General features: G+C 40.4%; 2 protein-coding genes across 2 annotated transcripts; one reads left to right on the top strand and one right to left on the bottom strand.

Moving 5' to 3' along the window:
* Nucleotides 1–7,731: 7,731 nt before the first annotated feature.
* LOC139349283 (AP-1 complex subunit sigma-2-like) lies at nt 7,732–13,162 on the top strand. Its single transcript, XM_070989944.1, has 5 exons — nt 7,732–7,916; nt 8,397–8,575; nt 10,143–10,251; nt 10,390–10,527; nt 11,295–13,162. Exons 2-5 carry the CDS (start codon nt 8,397–8,399, stop codon nt 11,340–11,342), a joined length of 474 nt encoding a protein of 157 aa, XP_070846045.1. The 5' UTR covers nt 7,732–7,916; the 3' UTR covers nt 11,343–13,162.
* A 90-nt stretch (nt 13,163–13,252) lies between these two features.
* Nucleotides 13,253–18,647, bottom strand: zrsr2 (zinc finger (CCCH type), RNA-binding motif and serine/arginine rich 2). The gene is made up of 11 exons (XM_070989830.1): nt 18,330–18,647; nt 17,660–17,739; nt 17,474–17,567; nt 17,236–17,344; nt 16,801–16,887; nt 16,354–16,392; nt 15,550–15,680; nt 15,230–15,443; nt 14,631–14,686; nt 14,422–14,531; nt 13,253–14,316 (listed from the first exon to the last, which is right to left on the bottom strand). Exons 1-11 carry the CDS (start codon nt 18,371–18,373, stop codon nt 13,373–13,375), a joined length of 1,908 nt encoding a protein of 635 aa, XP_070845931.1. The 5' UTR covers nt 18,374–18,647; the 3' UTR covers nt 13,253–13,372.
* Between the last annotated feature and the right edge of the window lie 337 nt (nt 18,648–18,984).

The following is an 18,984-nucleotide window of genomic DNA, read 5'->3' as shown; positions in this document are numbered from 1 at the left end:
ACCAAGTGAATGACCTCAGTGGCCCCGACAATTATGAGGACTTCACAGAGGAGGAAAAACACATGCTGGAGATCAGCTGCTCCCATGATTTAGATGAGGTAGCGTCTGAGATCGTTACAGTTATAATGGACGAACATGGTCTGGAGTCAGGCGGCACACCTAAGATGCAGCCTGAATCAGAGGATCAATCCGGCGAAACATCCTGCTGGAACAGAGTGGCAAGAAAAATCAAGGCCTTTCTTTTCCACAGATTTGCCAAGGTGTCGGTCCTTAGCTTGGTGGCAAAGCTGAGGAAGAAATATGGATGCTTCCAGACTCCTGAACGAACGACATCACTGAAGCAGCTGATTCATGTGGTGGATTGGATGGTGGACTACATGATCCCAAAAGAGGAAGATCGGGAGGCAGCAAAGGCCACCAATGACTTGTGCATCTTCAAAAAAATTGCCAGTGACATTTCCAGCAGCCAGCACACACATAAGGTTCACCGGCTGCGAAAGAAAATTCTGCACCACCTGAAACCAAAACAAGAGCGCAAACAGCGCGTTACTGTCGCGGTTGAGGTCGGAGTGGACGCCTTTATGAAGATGATGTTGGATTGGCTCAACCAGCAGATACAAGCGCATGAAAGGAAGAGAGACATTGCGAGTAATACTCTGAGGCAGATTAAGGAACAACTAAATCTGGTTCCACTCGCAAACGGCCCTTTGGAGCAGCACACTTTGATGCCCATGTCTGAAGCTGCGTCAGCTTCTACCAAAGACGAGCCAAAAATCAGTCATGGAGCTGATGAACTTCCACATGAGGCCACAACAAAACCCGGAGAACTGTGGGACGACCTCTCCTCCATAATGATGGCTTCAGCAATGGTTGATCGGATCATGAGAGACACGTCGTTTGAGGCGTCATTTAGTGAGCTCAAAGCCATCACGATGACAATGAAAGCGGCGCTGTCGGCAAAGATCCCAGACTCTGGCCTTGCTGTCAAGCCAACGCCCCGCCAGTTAGTGCGCGTAGCCAAAGCGGTGCACGAAGAGCTTTGGAGGACGGTGGGCACCCCAGGGTTGTTGCGCAGGTGCATGCTGTTAAACGATGAAGCCATGATCGAATACATCGTTGACTGCATAATTAGGAAACTGGTGAAACTAAAACACACCATTAAAGTGCGCATCAACCGTTTTCTGGCCACCATAACCAAGACATTCACTTCAAAGTTTCCTGTGAAGACTGATGATTGAGGTCGGGTCTCTTGCTGTGAGGAGCACACTCGAGCTCGCTGTGGTATATGTATGGGGTGCTGAATGTAAAAATTCAGTCACACTTTTCTAGCTGATATATTTTGAATATTTAGCTCACTTTTCTCACATTTAGCTCATTTTGAGGTAGAAATCAAACGGGGAATCAAAATAGTAAATTTAATTAATCTAAATCTAAATGTTAAATCCAAATCTAAATGCTAAATCTAAATCCAAATCTAAATGCTAAATCTAAATCCAAATCTAAATCTAAATGCTAAATCTAAATCCAAATCTAAATGCTAAATCTAAATCCAAATCTAAATCTAAATCTAAATCTAAATGTTAAATCCAAATCTAAATGCTAAATCTAAATCCAAATCTAAATCTAAATCTAAATGCTAAATCTAAATGTTAAATCCAAATCTAAATCTAAATCTAAATCTTCAATCTAAATGTGTCCCCAAGTGTAAAGCTAAATATTTAGAAAATATGCAAATAGCCCACGCCTCTCAGCACGCGCAGACCCGCCCACACCTCTAACCACCCGTGCTTTGGATGTGGAGGCGAAGTGAGACGAAGGACAAAACATGGGGTACTTTTCATTCGGTAAATTGGTTTCCTCATCTCCTCTCCACTCGCTTCCTCTCCTCGGGTCTTGTTATATTTAATTATATGTTATATATTTTACTCATTGTTATGTTATTTACTTACTGTTATATGTTGTACTTTTCTAATAGCTTCTTTTTAATAGATGTGCCAAAGCAAATTCCTCATATGTGTAAAATCGTACTTGGCAATAAAGCTTTTTCTGATTCTGATTCTGATTCTGATTCTGATGAAAAATTCTCACTCCACAGCGTCAATCCGAAGCGACGTCAATTACTGATGACGTTTGCACAGCTGTATTAGCTGTCAAAGGGACTGCAGCTGAATGCACATAGAAGCCTTTATTTAAGAACAATTTCTAAAAACACAAAGTAGTCTTTAATTCTGTAATATGTTTTAAATGTGCAAATCATTTAAACTTTCTTTTAAATCATCTAATATATGTATGGGTTTGTGTTGTTTGACGATCACTCAAAAAATAAAGATAAAAGAAAGAAAAAAAGCTGCTCCGTGTGACGCCACAACTATTCGTAGCTAAAGTCACCTTTATATCCTAAAGTGCCAGATATATCAAGCACAGACTGACGGTGCATGATATTGCGTTTCGTCATGTAACTGTGAGAATAAACTGTGTAGTTAAAATGATTTAATTGTGTTCAGCATAACTTTCGTCAACTCACATCAGCTTGTGGATCAGTAGCAGCAGCTGATCATTGTGCTGATTGCAGCTCAGCTGATTTTAAATCAGCTGAGGAGCAATATGGCTATAAAGTCGAAAGATCCGTACAGCCTGCTTGATCATCTCGAGCGAGAGGACATCAAGCAACAATGAATCCAGCGTTTCTGTGCCCCGCCAGGATCTGGCACGGGCTCCAGGAGGAGGTCCAGCACTCCAGGCGCAGGAGAGCACGACTGCGTCGCATACTTTAGTTTTAGTTTAGTTTTTTCTTTTTTTTTTTGGTCTTTGGTTTGACACAACAACTCATTGCGCAATAGACTTGACAACACAACATAATTACAGCAGCTGATCAAGGTCCAAGAAAGGAAAACAAAACAAGATTAAGCAAATCAAAATAACAAATAAATAAATAACTAAAGAAAGCATTTGATGAATGTTAAAGACTGAAAAGGTGTAGGCTGAAGCATAGCTTATTTCGCCAACCCTTTTACAAAACAGGTTATATTGCAATCTGCTGTTTCATTTATATTAACAAATGAACAAAGTCCAAAAAAAAGGAAAAAACTCTTCAACATAGAAGGCACCACTGCTCATAATTCTAATTTGTATAAGTTGATCATCCTCCTTTTAGGTATTTTTTTAAATGTATAAATTGTTCTACACATTTTTAGATCATTTTCAAGATTATTCCACACGTTGACCGCTGTTACAGTTGTACATCTTTGTTTTATATTGGTCCTGAATTTAGTCTTTGTAAACATACATACCTCTCTGAAGTTGTAATGACTTTGTCTTTCTTTGAACAGTTTCTGAATACAGTCGGGCAGCATGTTGTTATTAATTTTGAGCATAAGCTGTGCAGTTTTAAAGTCCACCAGTTCTTTGAATTTAAGTTCATACGTATTTATAAAAAGTTGCTTGCTTGCTTATAATCTGCTTTGTTTATGATCTGTATTGCTTTTTTTTTTTTTAAGTAAAAGGATTGGTTTTGTGATTGTTTTATATGTGTGTCCCTACACTTCAATACAATAAGTTATATATGGTCTTACTAGAGATTGGTACAGAGTTTTTAGTGAATTTATTGTAAGGATGTTTTTACATTTATACAGAATTGCAATGGTTTTTGATATTTTGTTCTTTGAGAAGTTTATATGTGGCTTCCAGCACAGCTTGTGATCAATAACAACTCAATATCAACTCTGTTTTCAAACACTCTTTCCACTTCCACGTTATCTATAGTAATTTGCACTCTTTGATTTATTTTACGCATTCCAAAGACAATAAATTTAGTTTTGCTTATATTTAAAGATAACTTATTCACATCAAACCATCGTTTTATTTTTTGGAGTTCTGTCACCACTGTATTCAGAAGATGTTCAAGATCTTTGCCAGAGCAGAACAGGTTTGTATCATCCGCAAATAATACACAATTAAATTTACAGGAAACATTGCAAATGTCGTTTATGTACAGTACAAAGAGTTTGCACTGCTGCATACTGCTTTTGCAGCAGGTAATACTCACTTGGCTACTTGACAAAAGTCATTATTATGTCATTAGTATGCGCCCATTGGAGCTGCATTTATAAATATCAAATTGATAACGATTGCTGATGATGATAAATCAGCGTTGATCATTCTAGTCAGCATCTTGACTATCAAATGTAAATACACAGCTAAGCCGAAATTCCATGTCTGTAGGTCGAAAATCCTCCCCTCCAGAGATATCACCAAAGAAATCTCACTGTGACCGTCCTGAGACTGTATTTCGATGGAGAAAGCAAGCTCCTGACAGATTACCGCCTCACCCGGGCTTCGATGGATGCGGTGATGAGGTTACTGCCACCTGAGGGGAGCCGTGGCTGGGGACAGGCAATCACAGTCTTAATAACTGTTAACGGCCAAGACCACTACAACGGGAAGCTTTTCCCCTCGATTCAGTATCCCCGTACCCGTCCCTGTTGCAGGATTTTTGAGCTCCTGAAAATAGAAAGGTCAAGGCTAAGGCAAGACTGTTGAACAAATGTGTGCCAAAATAAATTCATAACTAGGCAGAAAGCTTATTGAAATAAGGTTAACAGAAACAAACAACCTGCATACCTTATATTTTCGTTTCAGGTTGTCCCATTTTTTTGAGGCTTGATAAGGGCTCACTGTCGACTGGAGACCCAACTCAGTCAGTAGTCTTCTGACGAATGGAAAAGGGATGCAAATAGCTGCATTCAAATACTTCGCCTGCATGCATTTGCCTATATACACAGCACGATTATCAGCGTCAACTGTGTAAAGACATCTGCTACTATCATACATGAAATTAGTGCAGTATAATCACTGTTAGTAGCCATTTCTGTTCGTTCAAACATACTTTTGGGCTTAGAACAATTATGTATTTCAATGCACAAATCACTCACCCCCAGGCCTGTTAGCTGTATGACGCCGTCCTGTAAAAAGATGGTCATGTTGTGCTCTCAGTTTGATTAAATTGAGGGTCTCCTCCTCCGACACTGTAAAACATGATATTATCGTCAGATCTGCAGTCAGACTGTTAGACTAGACCAGCAAAGCTAGCCACCAGCAAAACCAGCATATGTTGTGTTTTGATGCTGGTGACCAGCATTCCATGCTGGTTATGCTGGTCCAGCATCCCGTGCTGGTTATGCTGGTTCACTAGCATCACTAGCAACAACATGCTGGTTCACCAGCGTTATTAGCAACACCATGCTGGTGTACCAACATAGCTATGTTGACTCACCAGCTAAACCAGCATCAATCCAGCATAAACCAGCATAGACCAGCATGGAAATGATGCTGGTCTACTGGTCTTGGTGATATCTAATCCATCACCATGACTGGCATGTCACATTGGCAAATGTTAGCTTGCTAGGTCGGTTAGCTAGCAATAGCTTCCCAACGAACACAGTGAAAAGTTTAAGTTTTAACTAAGTAACTTACCGTTAACGGTGTGGACGCTACCGGCGGAAGTGCACCCTGGAGTGCAGCAGGCACACCTGCCATAACCGCCCGCTCAATCTCTCCTAATTGGAGAGAACCGGCCATGTTTTGTCCTTCCCCTCACTTCGCCTCCTCATCCACAGCAGGGGTTGTTAGAGGTGTGGGCGGGTCTGCGCGTGCTGAGAGGCGTGGGCTATTTGCATATTTTTTAAATATTTAGCTTTACACTTGGCGACACATTTAGATCTAGATTTAGATTTAGATTTAGATTTGGATTTAGATTTAGATTTAGCATTATAGATTTAGCATTTAGATTTGGATTTGGATTTAGATTTAGCATTTAGATTTAGATTTACTATTTAGATTTAGATTTACTATTTAGATTTAGATTTACTATTTAGATTTAGATTTAGATTTAGATTTAGATTTAGATTTAGATTTACTATTATGATTCCCTGCATGCGTGGGTTCTCTCCGGGTACTCCGGCTTCCTCCCACAGACCAAAAACATGCTCATTAGGATGATTGGTGACTCTAAATTGCCCCTAGGTGTGAGTGTGAGTGTGAATGGTTGTGTGTTTGTGCCCTGCGATTGGCTGGCCCCCCGCCCGTTGACAGCCGAGATAGGCTCCGATAAGCGGCATAGAAAATGGATGGATGGATGGATGGATGGATGGATGGATGGATGGATGGATGGATGGATGGATGGATGGATGGATGGATGATTCCCCATTTAATTTCTACCTCAAAATGAGCTAAATGTGAGAAAAGTGAGCTAAATATTCAAAATATATCAGCTAGAAAAGTGTGACTGAATTTTTTTTTTTTTTTTTTTTTTTTTGGTAGCGTGGGTTTACCCAGAGTGCTTCAATTCCCTCCCACAATTAAAATTAGGCAATAAATAAATAAATAAATAAATAAATAAATAAATAAATAAAAATCCAAATAAAATATGGAAAATAAAGCAAAATTAAAAGAAAATGTTTCTTATTATTTGCTGTGTAGCTGTAGATGTGTCTGTGTAACTCAGACTAAAGTTCTGCTGGTTAACTGAAAATAAGATAAAGGTTTTTTCTAAATGAACTGGATGGCTAGTTGTCAGTGTTGTGCCATCTGTATTTTGACGACAGCATAAAATTCAGTTTTCGGCCTGAAGTGCTCAGAGTGTGTTGGCAGTATCAGCAGCAAAGTCACTGCAGCTGCCTCTGTCCGAGGTCCTGAAAGTTTCTCAGCCCAGCGCCTGATTTTCGGTCTCACACACTCTTTAACCTTGTTTTCCTGTTTTGAATCATTATAAACTGAATATATTTAGGCCTTAGCTTATAGAGGACCCAAGTCCTGCAAAACAATTACGTCGCTCCAGCTCCACAGCCACTATAAACTTGGCGTGAAATTGTGTATTCATTGTGGGGACAAAAAACATAAAATGTTCCTGTGGTTTGATTATTTAACGGCAGGGGGCGCCAACGCACCTCTATCGCTTCCCTTTCCAGGGTTTGAAGGCCCAACCTGAATGTAAACAGTCAGCCACTTCCCCAAAAAGTTCAAGTTGATTTGCATTGCACCTTGTCATACAAATAAGACATACAGGGGAAGAGAAAACGAAACAAACATTAACAAAGCAACTTACAAAAGTACTGTACTTAAGTACAATTTTGAGGTAGTGTTGGACAGTTTGGAGGCAAATGTACTTTTTCACTCCATTCATTTGATGGTTGTAATTAATTACTACTTACTTTAGATTATTAATACAAAATATAAATCTGCCAGCAGTAATTAAAATATCCCTGCATTTACCATCTTGAATATTAAAGTCATGTGTACATTAATGCATCAATAATCATTATCCATTAATGTAATATATATTATTCTGAAAGTGTCCATTCTACATAATGAATACTTTTACTTTTGGCCCTTAAGCATATTTTGATTCTAATATTTTTGCACTTTCCTTAAAAAAGATTTTGAATACAAGACTTTTACCTGTAACAGAATATTTCTATATATTATACACGTCTATGCTATGTGTATATAAGTGTCATTTGGTGGGCGATTTTTTTTTTAATTTATTTATTTATTTATTTAGATTATTAGTCTTATTTCATCCTCAAAGGTCCATTTCAGTGTTACACGAAAAAGAGAAGTGAAAACTGGAAAACTTTCAGGAAGCCATAGTTGGACGCTAGGAACAACGTCACGACTAACGGATCTCTGAACCAGTCAAATTCCACAGCTGTGGTTTTTTCGGCCAATCACGGCGCCGCTGTCTTAATCGCTGTCTCACCAGCAACCACCGTCTTCTTGGCAGTGTAGCATCAAACTGGCTAAGAAGCTAGCCTGCAGAGAGACGAGCATATCTGTTCGCCCTCTTTGGTTATGTATTTCGCTTGAATTTACTGAAGTTACCAGTCGTCCAAGTGACTAAATCGAAGGCCCTGTCGAAGGTAAAGAGTCGTGTTTACTTCTCGTATCTGCTGTAGCTAGCTAAGCGTCGCAGGAGGGGGCGCAAACGACACGTAGCGTGTTGTTGATGTTAAAATGTGGAAGTTTAGCACGGTTAGCTAACGTAAGCTAATGAAACTTTACGAAAAAGCCTCCTTGACGTAAAATCTACCACAGTTAAAATACATTTAAGCACATGGCTTCGTTGTTTTACTCTCGAAAATAATGAAATATTTCGTGGTCGGGCGTTTGTGACTCATCATTCTGTTAGATGTACTGAATTAAATTTATTGTCATGGAAAAATAATATTAACCAACAATGGCACACGACTGCTGATTATTTCAAGCCGGCCCCTTCCGTCCCTTTACCACTATCATGTTTTCTTAACCGTAATTTAATTCATTAGCCTCTCAAGACGTCGTAAATTCATGTTAATCTCATCTCAGCCATGGATAACTTTAAACTGAACTTCCTCCCGCAGATGCAGTTCATGCTGTTGTTCAGCCGGCAGGGAAAGCTGCGCTTACAGAAATGGTACGTGCCTCTGTCTGACAAGGAGAGGAAGAAGATCTCCAGAGACCTGGTCCAGACCATACTGGCCAGGAAGCCCAAGATGTGCAGCTTCTTGGAGTGGAGGGACCTCAAGATTGTGTACAAGAGGCGAGTGAATAAGTTAAAACACTGGCTGTGATAACCTCCCTCACTTTGTCTTTCCTGGGTGGCATCAACAACATGCTTTACTGTTAACATGCAAACGCACATACATTAAGTGAACACACGGATGAACGTGCAGCAGATATTCATCTCGCTTTGCAGACCTTTTTCTTGTCTTCTGAATGAGGCTTTCCATTCAGATTGTTTAAATAAATCTGCTCAAACCGAATCAATCCTGAAAAAGCTGCTGACCAGTCACTTATCACAAGATACCACAGCTTCTGTTGAGTGCTAAAGTCTATTCCTCACTATGAAAGTAATAGATTGAGAAAATAGTCTTTACTCCATCAGCTTTTTCCAGCACTTTCATCTGCATCCACTGTCTCCATCAGAAGATGGAGTTTGCTGAGCTGTCATGGAGATGGTTTCATTGTTATGGCCTAAGAATGGAGCTTCTGTCACGTGATGATAACAGGTGGTTGAATATCGGTGAGACACTGCGCAGATGGAGTTTCTCTGTTGATGAAGACTTTGAGCTTGTGGCTGAAATCCCTGGAAAAAGCAAGTGGTCCTTGAGTAAGATTATTGTGTTAAACCTTTAAACATTTCACTAAGGTCCAGATGGCCTGCCCTCTGATTTTTGCGGTAAAAGTTCTTATGCCAGGCATTTCCGATGGTGATCTTAGTAATAGGATGTGTTAATGTTTGGTTTGGTGCGTCACTTGTGTAACTGTGGAAGCTTGCTGGGGTTGTTTATGAAAACCAGTGATTCACTGATTATTTTGTCAGGCACTGAGATTTCTGGCATTTAGATGTCACCTTCTGGTGCGTTATGAAAGCCAGAAACACCCCCTCCCGAACAGCAACTGCCAAACAATGGAAGACAATGATACAAATATATAAAGAGGAGTGCCTCATTTGTCATTGCTAATGAGTGCTGAGACCAAAATACAAAAGACACATTTTCATGAGTTCAGTAAAACAAAAAACTAATAGACAAAGACAAACAACAAAACAGCCAGGAGACAGTGACAGTGCTGCAGTATTGGAAGAGGCGTTTTCTTGGAGTTATCTGTTTATCCAGTACATGTACAGTCCAATTTAATAGCCCTGCAATAAATAGTATCTGTGTAGGTCACAATTCAAAGTTATTGTCATTTTATTTTCTTATTTATTTTGCTTTTATGCGTTGGAAGGGTTTAAGTGACAGGATTGATTGAAAACAAAGTTATATTGGTTAATTAATGCCAAGGTACACAAGTAAATATGGTTCTCATTTTAAAGCTTTTGTTTGGCATTTGCTTTTATCTCACTTTCAGTGATACAGAGCAGCACATATTTGCATACAGTAACTTTTTTCCTTTAAAGACTAGCTGTTGTGTGACGACAGCTGAGTCCCTGTGTGTTCTTTCAGTATACACAGAGCTAAGTGTGATCACAGCTTACAAATACCCAGCCTTGTTACGAACACTGATATGTTGCATTTCTGCTGAGAGTGGAGGCATTAATGTTTGTGCACATCACAGCCTGTTAATCCATGTGGCACTTACTATTTCCTTGCTTTATGTTTTAGATATGCGAGCCTGTACTTCTGCTGTGCAGTAGAGGATCAGGATAATGAGCTGATCACCCTGGAGATCATCCATCGATATGTGGAGCTGCTGGACAAATACTTTGGAAGTGTGAGTCTCTTTAAATATCAGCCATGTAACGTGCTGAAGGATGGTCTGAAAGCGGTAAAACAATATGAAATCCAAGGTTTTCAATAAGCACAGCGTCCTCTCTGATCTGCTGCTGTTTGTGGTGTTGTGGCCTCACAGGTGTGCGAGCTGGATATCATCTTCAACTTTGAGAAGGCCTACTTTATCCTGGATGAGTTCCTGCTGGGCGGAGAGGCCCAGGAGACGTCCAAGAAGAATGTGCTGAAGGCCATAGAGCAGGCTGACCTGCTGCAGGAGGTACGCACAGTTCTCCATCAACAGATAGTCGAAGCTATTAGACAGACCGACTGTAGTGTCAGCTGAACTGTACTTAGCAACTAATTAATATTTTCACTGCAGATTATTGAAGCGTTTAGTCTGTGAAATGTCAGACAGTTTGGAAAAATGCAAATCAAAAGCCCCAAAGATATTTACTGGCACGTAAGACAAAGAAAAGCAGCACATTAATGAAATACTTTCTTCTTCAATTACTAGACTTTTTTGCTCATTTTCTGTTGATAGTTGCAGCTCTTATTTGTTGCAAATGTAGACTTAATTTCACTCAGCAATGCTAATTTTGAACTCGAACAGAAGGGGAGACCAAAGATGTCGCTGCTTTTTTCACCTTGCAGCCCTTTACACCTGCCGTCACCTGTTTATTTTAAGCTTGCAGCGCTTGATTAATACCCCTCTCCCCCTTGTGCCAGAGCGCTGAAGCAAGCACAGCCCTGCATGTCTGATTTGCGGTCTGGCTGTAGTCATTTGGAGTCAACAGAATCAGTGCTCAGTGATGTATTTATAGCAAAGCATGCAGCACTATTGTAATAACAGCATGGCTGACTGTGAGAGGTTTAACTCGCTGGAAAGGCCTCCTGTTCCCATCACACATTTAGTAACTTGCAATTATGAGTCATGTACTATTAATTATAATTTAGAGGAGTACTTTGCACTACAACGTGTGACAGATAAACAAGCCCACAGTGCGACAAACGAGGAATGTTTATTTGTCTTTGGTTCATCTGCAGGAGGCTGAGGCACCGCGGAGCGTTCTAGAAGAAATCGGTCTGACATAAATCGTCACTGCTGCCTCTCAGTTCTGTCTCCCAGACGCAGATCTGGCAGCCTCCCTGTCTCTATCCTGTCTCCCCCCCGTTCACGGTGTCAGTGTTGTATGTATATAATCACAATCTATGTACTGTATTATTCTGTACTGTACTATCCTGTAATGTCTTTATAATGTGGTGCCAACTGTGGTTTTAATGTGTCCCCTATGAACAAGCTCCCTCATTGTGTTCTGCAGTACTATTCGCATACTTCACTCCCTACCTTCTGAAAACTCCAGAGTACAATGTAGCGACCACATGAAAACTCCCGTCATCACTGATTGCAGAGTCGTATGTGCTGTTTGACTTTAAGGACTTTCTGAGGTGCTGTTAAAGTTGCTCTTGGTGCTCCTCGTGTGTTGCCGTCACACTGACAGAGCTAAGCGCTCGGTTAAAAAAATGAATACTCTGCGATCTTGGAAAAACCCAGAATGTTGTTTAACAAAACGTGCAGCTGTTCTAACAGTATGTCCTGAATCCACAGACTGTTCGAACCATCTGAATAATAAAAAGGTGGAGAACTTGTTTTTCAAATTGCATCATTTTGCAAAAACAGCAAAGAATTAATGGAGTACTTTGTTTCTAAATATAAAATACTGGAAAAACCCATTAATATAACCACATAAGTAATGTTTTCGGTTTGGTTCACATACAAATTGAGCAAGGTTTGTCATTTTAGGCTATTTGTATTAGGAAAGAGGAACGACTTGTGAAATGGGTTAAAAATCTTCGAGTATTTTTTTTTTTTCATCCGGTTGGTTAAAGGAGTCTCTGAAGACTTCAGAACAGCGGTGAGTGTTGCTAAATCACCTGATCTTGTATTTATTTTTTAAATGATCTGATGCTCAGCTGTGGCTCAGATGTAAGGGTAACACATGACAGACAGCAACTGGGGCTAATGCTGTTGTAGGAATCACGGGCACTGTTACGATCACAACCCACCAGTTGAGTGGTATTAAAGAATTACCCATAATCCACATTGGCGTATACGTCAAGTCGGTTTGTGCTTCGTGAGTCTCCTCCAGAAATGAATCATTTCGTATTTCCTCTTCAGGACTGAGCTGTTTTGTGTAATTGGTGTCTTATCTGTGAAAATTGTCATTCTGATGTCTTTATTTTTCTGATAATTGACTTATTTTCCTGACAAACATTTGTTTAACACTGAAGTTTGTATTGGCCTCTGGAGATAAATCTTAGGTCAGGATAGTCACCCAAAAAAAGAAAAACAAAAAAAACTATTTTATGTATTATGATAGTTTGGCTTACTCTTAAAGACTAACACGACCAAAGAACACTGTGTTTTACCTTCTCAATGGTGTCTACAGAAGGCTAACATGGCAGAAAAGGGATTTTTGACTGCAGGATGTTTGATGAAAACATGTACGTGACGACTATTTGGCCACAATATACCAGTATTATCCATTTAAAGACAGGTCCATCCTGAGTTTCTTTATGGAGCAGGAACAGAAGAAGATGAACTGCACATATCAGGGTACAACATTAATATTCATCACTGTCAGCTTGTTCGCTTGTTGGTCGGACGCAGGAAAACAAGCCGACGAGTTATGAATACTCATCCTGAACTGTAAGGCAGTCGCATTTTTTTTATCTGCATTCTGAAAACCACAAAGTGTTTTTGTTGAAGGCTCACAAGTATTCAAATAAAACAAGTTCATCTTTGAGTTGTGCAAAAAAAAAAATCACTTTTTGTATTAAACACTGCCAATACATTTACCGCCATTTTTTTTCTTATATTTGAAAAGTATTAACAATAAATGTATATAAAATCATTTTGTTTTATGTTGTTTTTACTCAGCATTAGTCACCATAGATTGACACAGCTCCAGTTGATCAATAACGAAAGCGACATGAACCACTTTCCAAAAGCTTTAATATCTACATATGTACATAGTGCTGATGGGCGCTAACTTCCTGTTGAAAATGTAATTTATTCCTCCTCATACACTCACGTAACTACAAGTTGAAAAAACAGACCAAGTTCACAGATTTTCAGACGTAGGAGGCACTAAGAGCCGCCCTTTGCTGTCAGGCTCACTTTCTCTTCCTGTGTTGACTTCACTTGTCACCTCAGGACTAAACGTCTTCTCGCTGTCAGCACGCTGACTTTCATCCACGTCGTTTTTCTGAATTAGTTCCTTTTCATTTATCTCCTGACTGGGAATCGTCTCAGGGACATTCTCCACCGTCTCCTCCGACTCTTTCTCCTCATCTGACTCTCCCGTTGAGGCCGTCCCTTCAGGCGACCGGCTCTTCTTCTTATGCTTCTTCTTGCTCTTTTTCTTGCTCTTTTTGGACTGTTTATGGCGGTGACGTCTGTTCGTGTCATCATTACTTTTGCCATTTTTATCCGGTTTCTTGGGGCTCCTTTCTCTTCTTTCCCCCTCCCTGCTTGAGCTTCTTGACCTTCCCCTCGCTTTCCCTCGAGTGTCTGTATCTCTGTCTCTACTGTCTCTCTCTTCACTTCCATGCCTATGCTTGTGCTCCCTGTCTCTCTCTCTACTCCTGTTTCTCAGCCTGTCTTGCTGTCTGTCTCTACTCCTGCTCCTCGATCTGTCTCTACTTCTGCTCGGATACCAATCGTTCCTCTTGTCACTGTGTCTGGACCTGGATGACCATTTGTCCTCTCTATGCTGGTAGGAGTTCCTCCTCTCTCTGCTCCTGCTCCTGCTCCTCCGCCTGTCGCCCTCTCGTCTGCTTTGGGATCTCTCAGATCTCGGCGGGCTTCTGCTCCTTTTACGCTGCCACCACGATCGGTCTCCGTATCGCTCTGAATGCCACCCATCTTTGCGACCCCCCCTGCTGCTGCGGTCAGGTGACAAGTGCAGGTCCCTGTCGGCCTCCCAGAATTCATTGCCAGGGTTTCGAAATACATGCAGGAAGTTACAGTGCTTCCCTTTCGGGCACTTCTGTCTGTCAAACAGTCCTGTGAGAGTAAAGCAAATACAAGCAGGAGGGTAAATACACAGAACTGAATCTTGTGTGTTTGCAGTAATGTCACCGAGTGTAACTGCTCATATCAGTAACTCACCACATATTGCGTTCTTCCATCGTGTAACAGGACATAACTCACAATGCAGCTGCCGCCCTGCGTACCACCTCCCATTGAACTTAATTAAAGCCTCTTTACACTGCTCCTCTCTGGACAAACGACACAGAAGAGTGAAGAGCTTCATGTAAAAAAAACGTCTGGGTAATTTCTTTGGAAAAGAGTCGTGTAGCGGTTGTGTGATGGCATACCTCTCAAACTGAACGTAAACATTTCCTCTCAGGTGTTGTTCATAGTTGCAGCTAACCTAAAAAAAATATAAAAATAAAAAAGGAAGGTAGCAATGAAACCAAGTCTGTATTTTTAGTGGCAACAATTTGATGAATGAATTAAGTACATTTACACATATTCAATCAGACAAAGTATTTCCATGAACTGTAATCAACAGGTTACTGTAGACTACTGTTACTCTACAAACACAACCCTGATTCTAAAAAAAGTTGGGACACTGAGAGGCACTCTAATGAAAGCACTATTGTCTGTGAAATGGTCCGCAGTGGAAACCAGTTTGTTCAGACTTCTTGAACCTGCTCTGTGTCAGTTTCAGTTTTAGTCAGTTCTTTGTCTTCTGTACTGCTGCACAGTGGGATGAAAGAAAAGTCTGCGTCACACTCATGTGCATATGTGATGCCAGCTAGAAATCCAGTTATGTGCATGTACATGGCTGAGAAGTCTATCTGTTTCTCATATACACAATGTATATAAAGAAACTGTATTACTGCAGGAAGTTGACCATAATCTGGGTACTTAAGTGCACGTACACAAACCGACTGTCCTAACCTCATCTTACCTTGAATTGCACCACTTTGCCAGCGCTCTTTAACTCGGGCAGGACATCTTGGTAGAATTCAAGGAAAGACTCCTGCAGGTCTTCCTCGCTGTGTTCCAGCCAAGCATCAGTGTCGTAGTCATCGCGGCGTGACTCCTCCATGCCAAAAGTTTTAAACATAGCACGGATCATCAGAGTCGGGCTGGATGTGGGATAAACGTGTTTCCGAGAGCATCTGGACTCACAAAGAGAGAAGACCTCAGAATATTCAAAGATATTCTGTACACTCAAACGGTTTAAAACCGTAGCATCACACAGTCATACCGAAAGAGAAACAGTACCTGTCCCCAAATCGACACGCTCCGGTCTTAAGGAAGAACGGACAGTTGGCTACGTCGCGCTCTGTGCCAAAGTTCTCAGACTTGTCTGTCACAGGAGCCTCAGGATTCATCCACGGGCCTCCATTCTCGAGCTGGAAGTGAGATCATGAACAAAAACGTATGTATACACTGCAGAGCTCGACTTAAGGCTAAAATGAGATGTTGTGCAAACTGTATGTTTCATGTCTCTCTATGCTTTTAGTCTTTTACAGTCATAAGACTTGTCATGGACTTTGCAAGCTTTTCTGTACTTTGTACTTTGACAACATTCTAGTGGTTCGTACAGACTTGATCAAATCCACAGGTTAACTATAATCACTGCACAGGCAAGCAAACGTCAGGCTACTACTGATACTTGATAGTTTAAAAGTATATAGAAACAATATATAAACTTTTTTGGTGACAATCTCAGTGCCTTCCTGTGGAAAACCAAAGTCATAGAGACATTATTTCCAAATGATTGCAAACATGCAGTATTTCAAGCATTTCTGATGAGCTGCAGATGGGTACTACTCTGACACAACATATATTTAACAAAGTAATCAGATCATTACCAATAAATCAACCAGGCTCTAGAAAAGTTACTTCTATAGCCATAACGCCTTAACACTCAACTGTGCTTCATGTATGCGTTTTAACTATACTTGGAAAATTACATATATACAGTATATTACCTGATTAGCTCTGTGTTATATTCATTGTGAACAAGTCAAAACAATCAATACTGAGTTACATGTGTAACATGACATTCATGTGTGTTTATACCTGATTTTCAGCTTCATCCAACATTTTCTGAACAGCCTCCTACAAATGGTGTAAAGACATGGCTGGTGAAAATGTGCAGAGGGCAACATACTGCAGCATATCTGTTACTGTGTGTTAAGACCACATTCAAAGGGACTGGCATTAGAAGACTTTGGACTTTTGGGAAGCAATTTCACAGACTGTTTTCAGACAAAGTAAAAGATACATCCTTGTTGTGAGAGATGAACGGTTTCTCTCTTTGTGTGCATCCTTAGTTAAGGAGTTGGATGGTTGCTTGTGCCACTCAGTCAAGGAAAAAGAACCATGTGCAAAGCAAAAAATACATTTGACAAAAGAAACACTCAGCTGGTGTGATGTGGTTAGCTTTATGATTGCATGAATCTAGTCATGATTAGGTCAAAGAGGATATATTTCTTTTTGTTTCTATCATCCTGGGGCCCGTTTCACCTCTCTGTCTCGCTTCTCCTGCTGCTTCTGCTCTTTTTCGCATTGTTCTCTCCTCTGCTGGGCCTCCCATTCCTCCTTTATCATCCGCTGTGAACACAGAAAGACATAAAGCCAGTAAATATTAACACTGTATTTAGAATACTCGGTCAAACAGGCTCAGGTGCGCTCAACAATCAGCAAAAGTAATCATCACAGCAACCAGTTTTACCTGCTGGCGGTAGTCCCCTGTGCAAGGCTTCAATTATTCATACGGTTTAGGAGCAGATTGCAGATTGTCATTGTCAGCTATCATCAATGGTCGAGGCAATTTTTCTATTAATCTTGTCAAGTGTTGACACAGCAGTTAGATTTTTCCTTCAGGCTGCACGTTTCAAAAAACAGTCAGGTTTCTTGAACTGCACACGCTCCCTTTAATGAATACAAACATTCGCTTACCTCCTCCTCCTCTTTTCTTTTCCGAGCAGCTTCCTCCCTCTCAGTCTTCAGCCTGAATTCCTCCTGGGCGAGCCTCTCTTTTTCCAGCCACTCTTCGTGCAGCCGCAGTCTGAGGAAAAAAAAAGTTTGACACAAATCAAACACAATGAAGAGGAAATAAAGCAAATGAATAAAAACTGTCTATCACTGAATGTGCAGCTGCAGGACAACAGAGTGACTGATGTTAGTGCTGACCTACCGTTCCACCTTCGCAATATCACTATCCTCATCACCTTCGTCGTTTATTTCTTCTTCTTCTTCTTCTTCGGGTATATTGCTTCCATTTTTTAAACCTATAACAGAGTAAATGTTGTGGTTACAGCTACAACTGTAGACATGACACGTTTTCACATTTGACAACACCAACAGGACAGCTATCTCATACCACTTTCTCTGGCTTGGGCTAGAGCTTGACGTTTCCGTTTTCTTCTCTCTTTCCTCAGGGCAGCCCTGCGTTGCTTTTGACTAAAGTGAAACAGATTGAAACAATAATCACATGAGAGGGATAAAGATGTGTGGCTAAAAGCTGTGCTCCATGGAGTTCCTGAGCCATTACAGAGGCGGGCAGACATGACCAGAATAAAAGACGTGGAGTGAAGCAAAGTTGAAAGACCGTGGGCAAGTGTAACAGAATGCAGTCCTGCAGTAAATGCAGTGAACCACTATAAATCTTATAATTCCCAGGCTACACTGAGATTATATTAAAGATCATAGTAACTTGAGACCCAAACTAGTTAAGTCTTAGTTTGTTTCATTAGCTTAGCTTTTCGGATGCTCTAAAAGTGTAATTATATAACGTTAACGTGGCATTAATCCGAAGATAATGAAAAACATACACGGGCTGTAATATGGACTCACAATTAACAGAACGGTTACAAGCTTAGGCGAAACACCAAGATGTAATATAGTAGCAGAAGCTAACTAACCATTACCGATATTGACTTTATATTATTATAACGGCGTTAACGCTGTTTCATGTTATTGTGGTTCACCACCCATAGATCAGTAGCGTTAGATTATCAAGTCATCACAACATGATTTACAGAGACACATACCTTAATACAGGAGCAGAAATCTGTGGAGGAGCTGGTGCTGCCATTACAGCTAACGATAGCTAACGGTAGCTAGTCAGCTAGCATGTTCAGCTAATGTTAGAACGCCGACGTACTTAGCCCTAATTATTTCTTTTAATCCGCGTTCAGTTTAAAAAAAGGTTGGACCGAAGGTCTTCTGACTGGGCAAACTATTTCCAAAGTAGATTTGCTTTATCAGACTACTAACACAACGGATTAATTTATGTTGTTGTAAATGTTTGGCTAGCAGCATACAGAGCTAGTTTGTTTGTGAGCAGCACAGGAAGAGATGGAGTGAACATAAAGTACTTCCGGTTCAAAACGGTCATAGAACGCTAGAAAAGCCCGAGACCATAGCCCATTCCCATTAAACCAAATACATAAAAAAAAATCTGTAAAGTTTTCTTTGCACTTTTCTTTTTTTACATCCTAAATGAATAAGTTAACGTCAAATACAACAACAATAATACAAATTAATGAATTCATAAAATTGCACTTAGTTGAGTGACTAAATTCCTTCTGAGTGTGCAGTGACAAATTAAGAAATACAAGTTTCCTTGTAAGCATAGTTAGACTATACCTCCTAAATCTTTCCAGTGCGTTTGATAGGATAAATTTAATGTAAAAATATGAACTT

Source organism: Chaetodon trifascialis, chromosome 1 (assembly GCF_039877785.1).
Source record: "Chaetodon trifascialis isolate fChaTrf1 chromosome 1, fChaTrf1.hap1, whole genome shotgun sequence".
Classification (NCBI taxonomy): domain Eukaryota; kingdom Metazoa; phylum Chordata; class Actinopteri; order Chaetodontiformes; family Chaetodontidae; genus Chaetodon; species Chaetodon trifascialis.
Note: the sequence above shows the minus strand (reverse complement) of the source record. Positions and strands in the feature narration are given on the sequence as shown.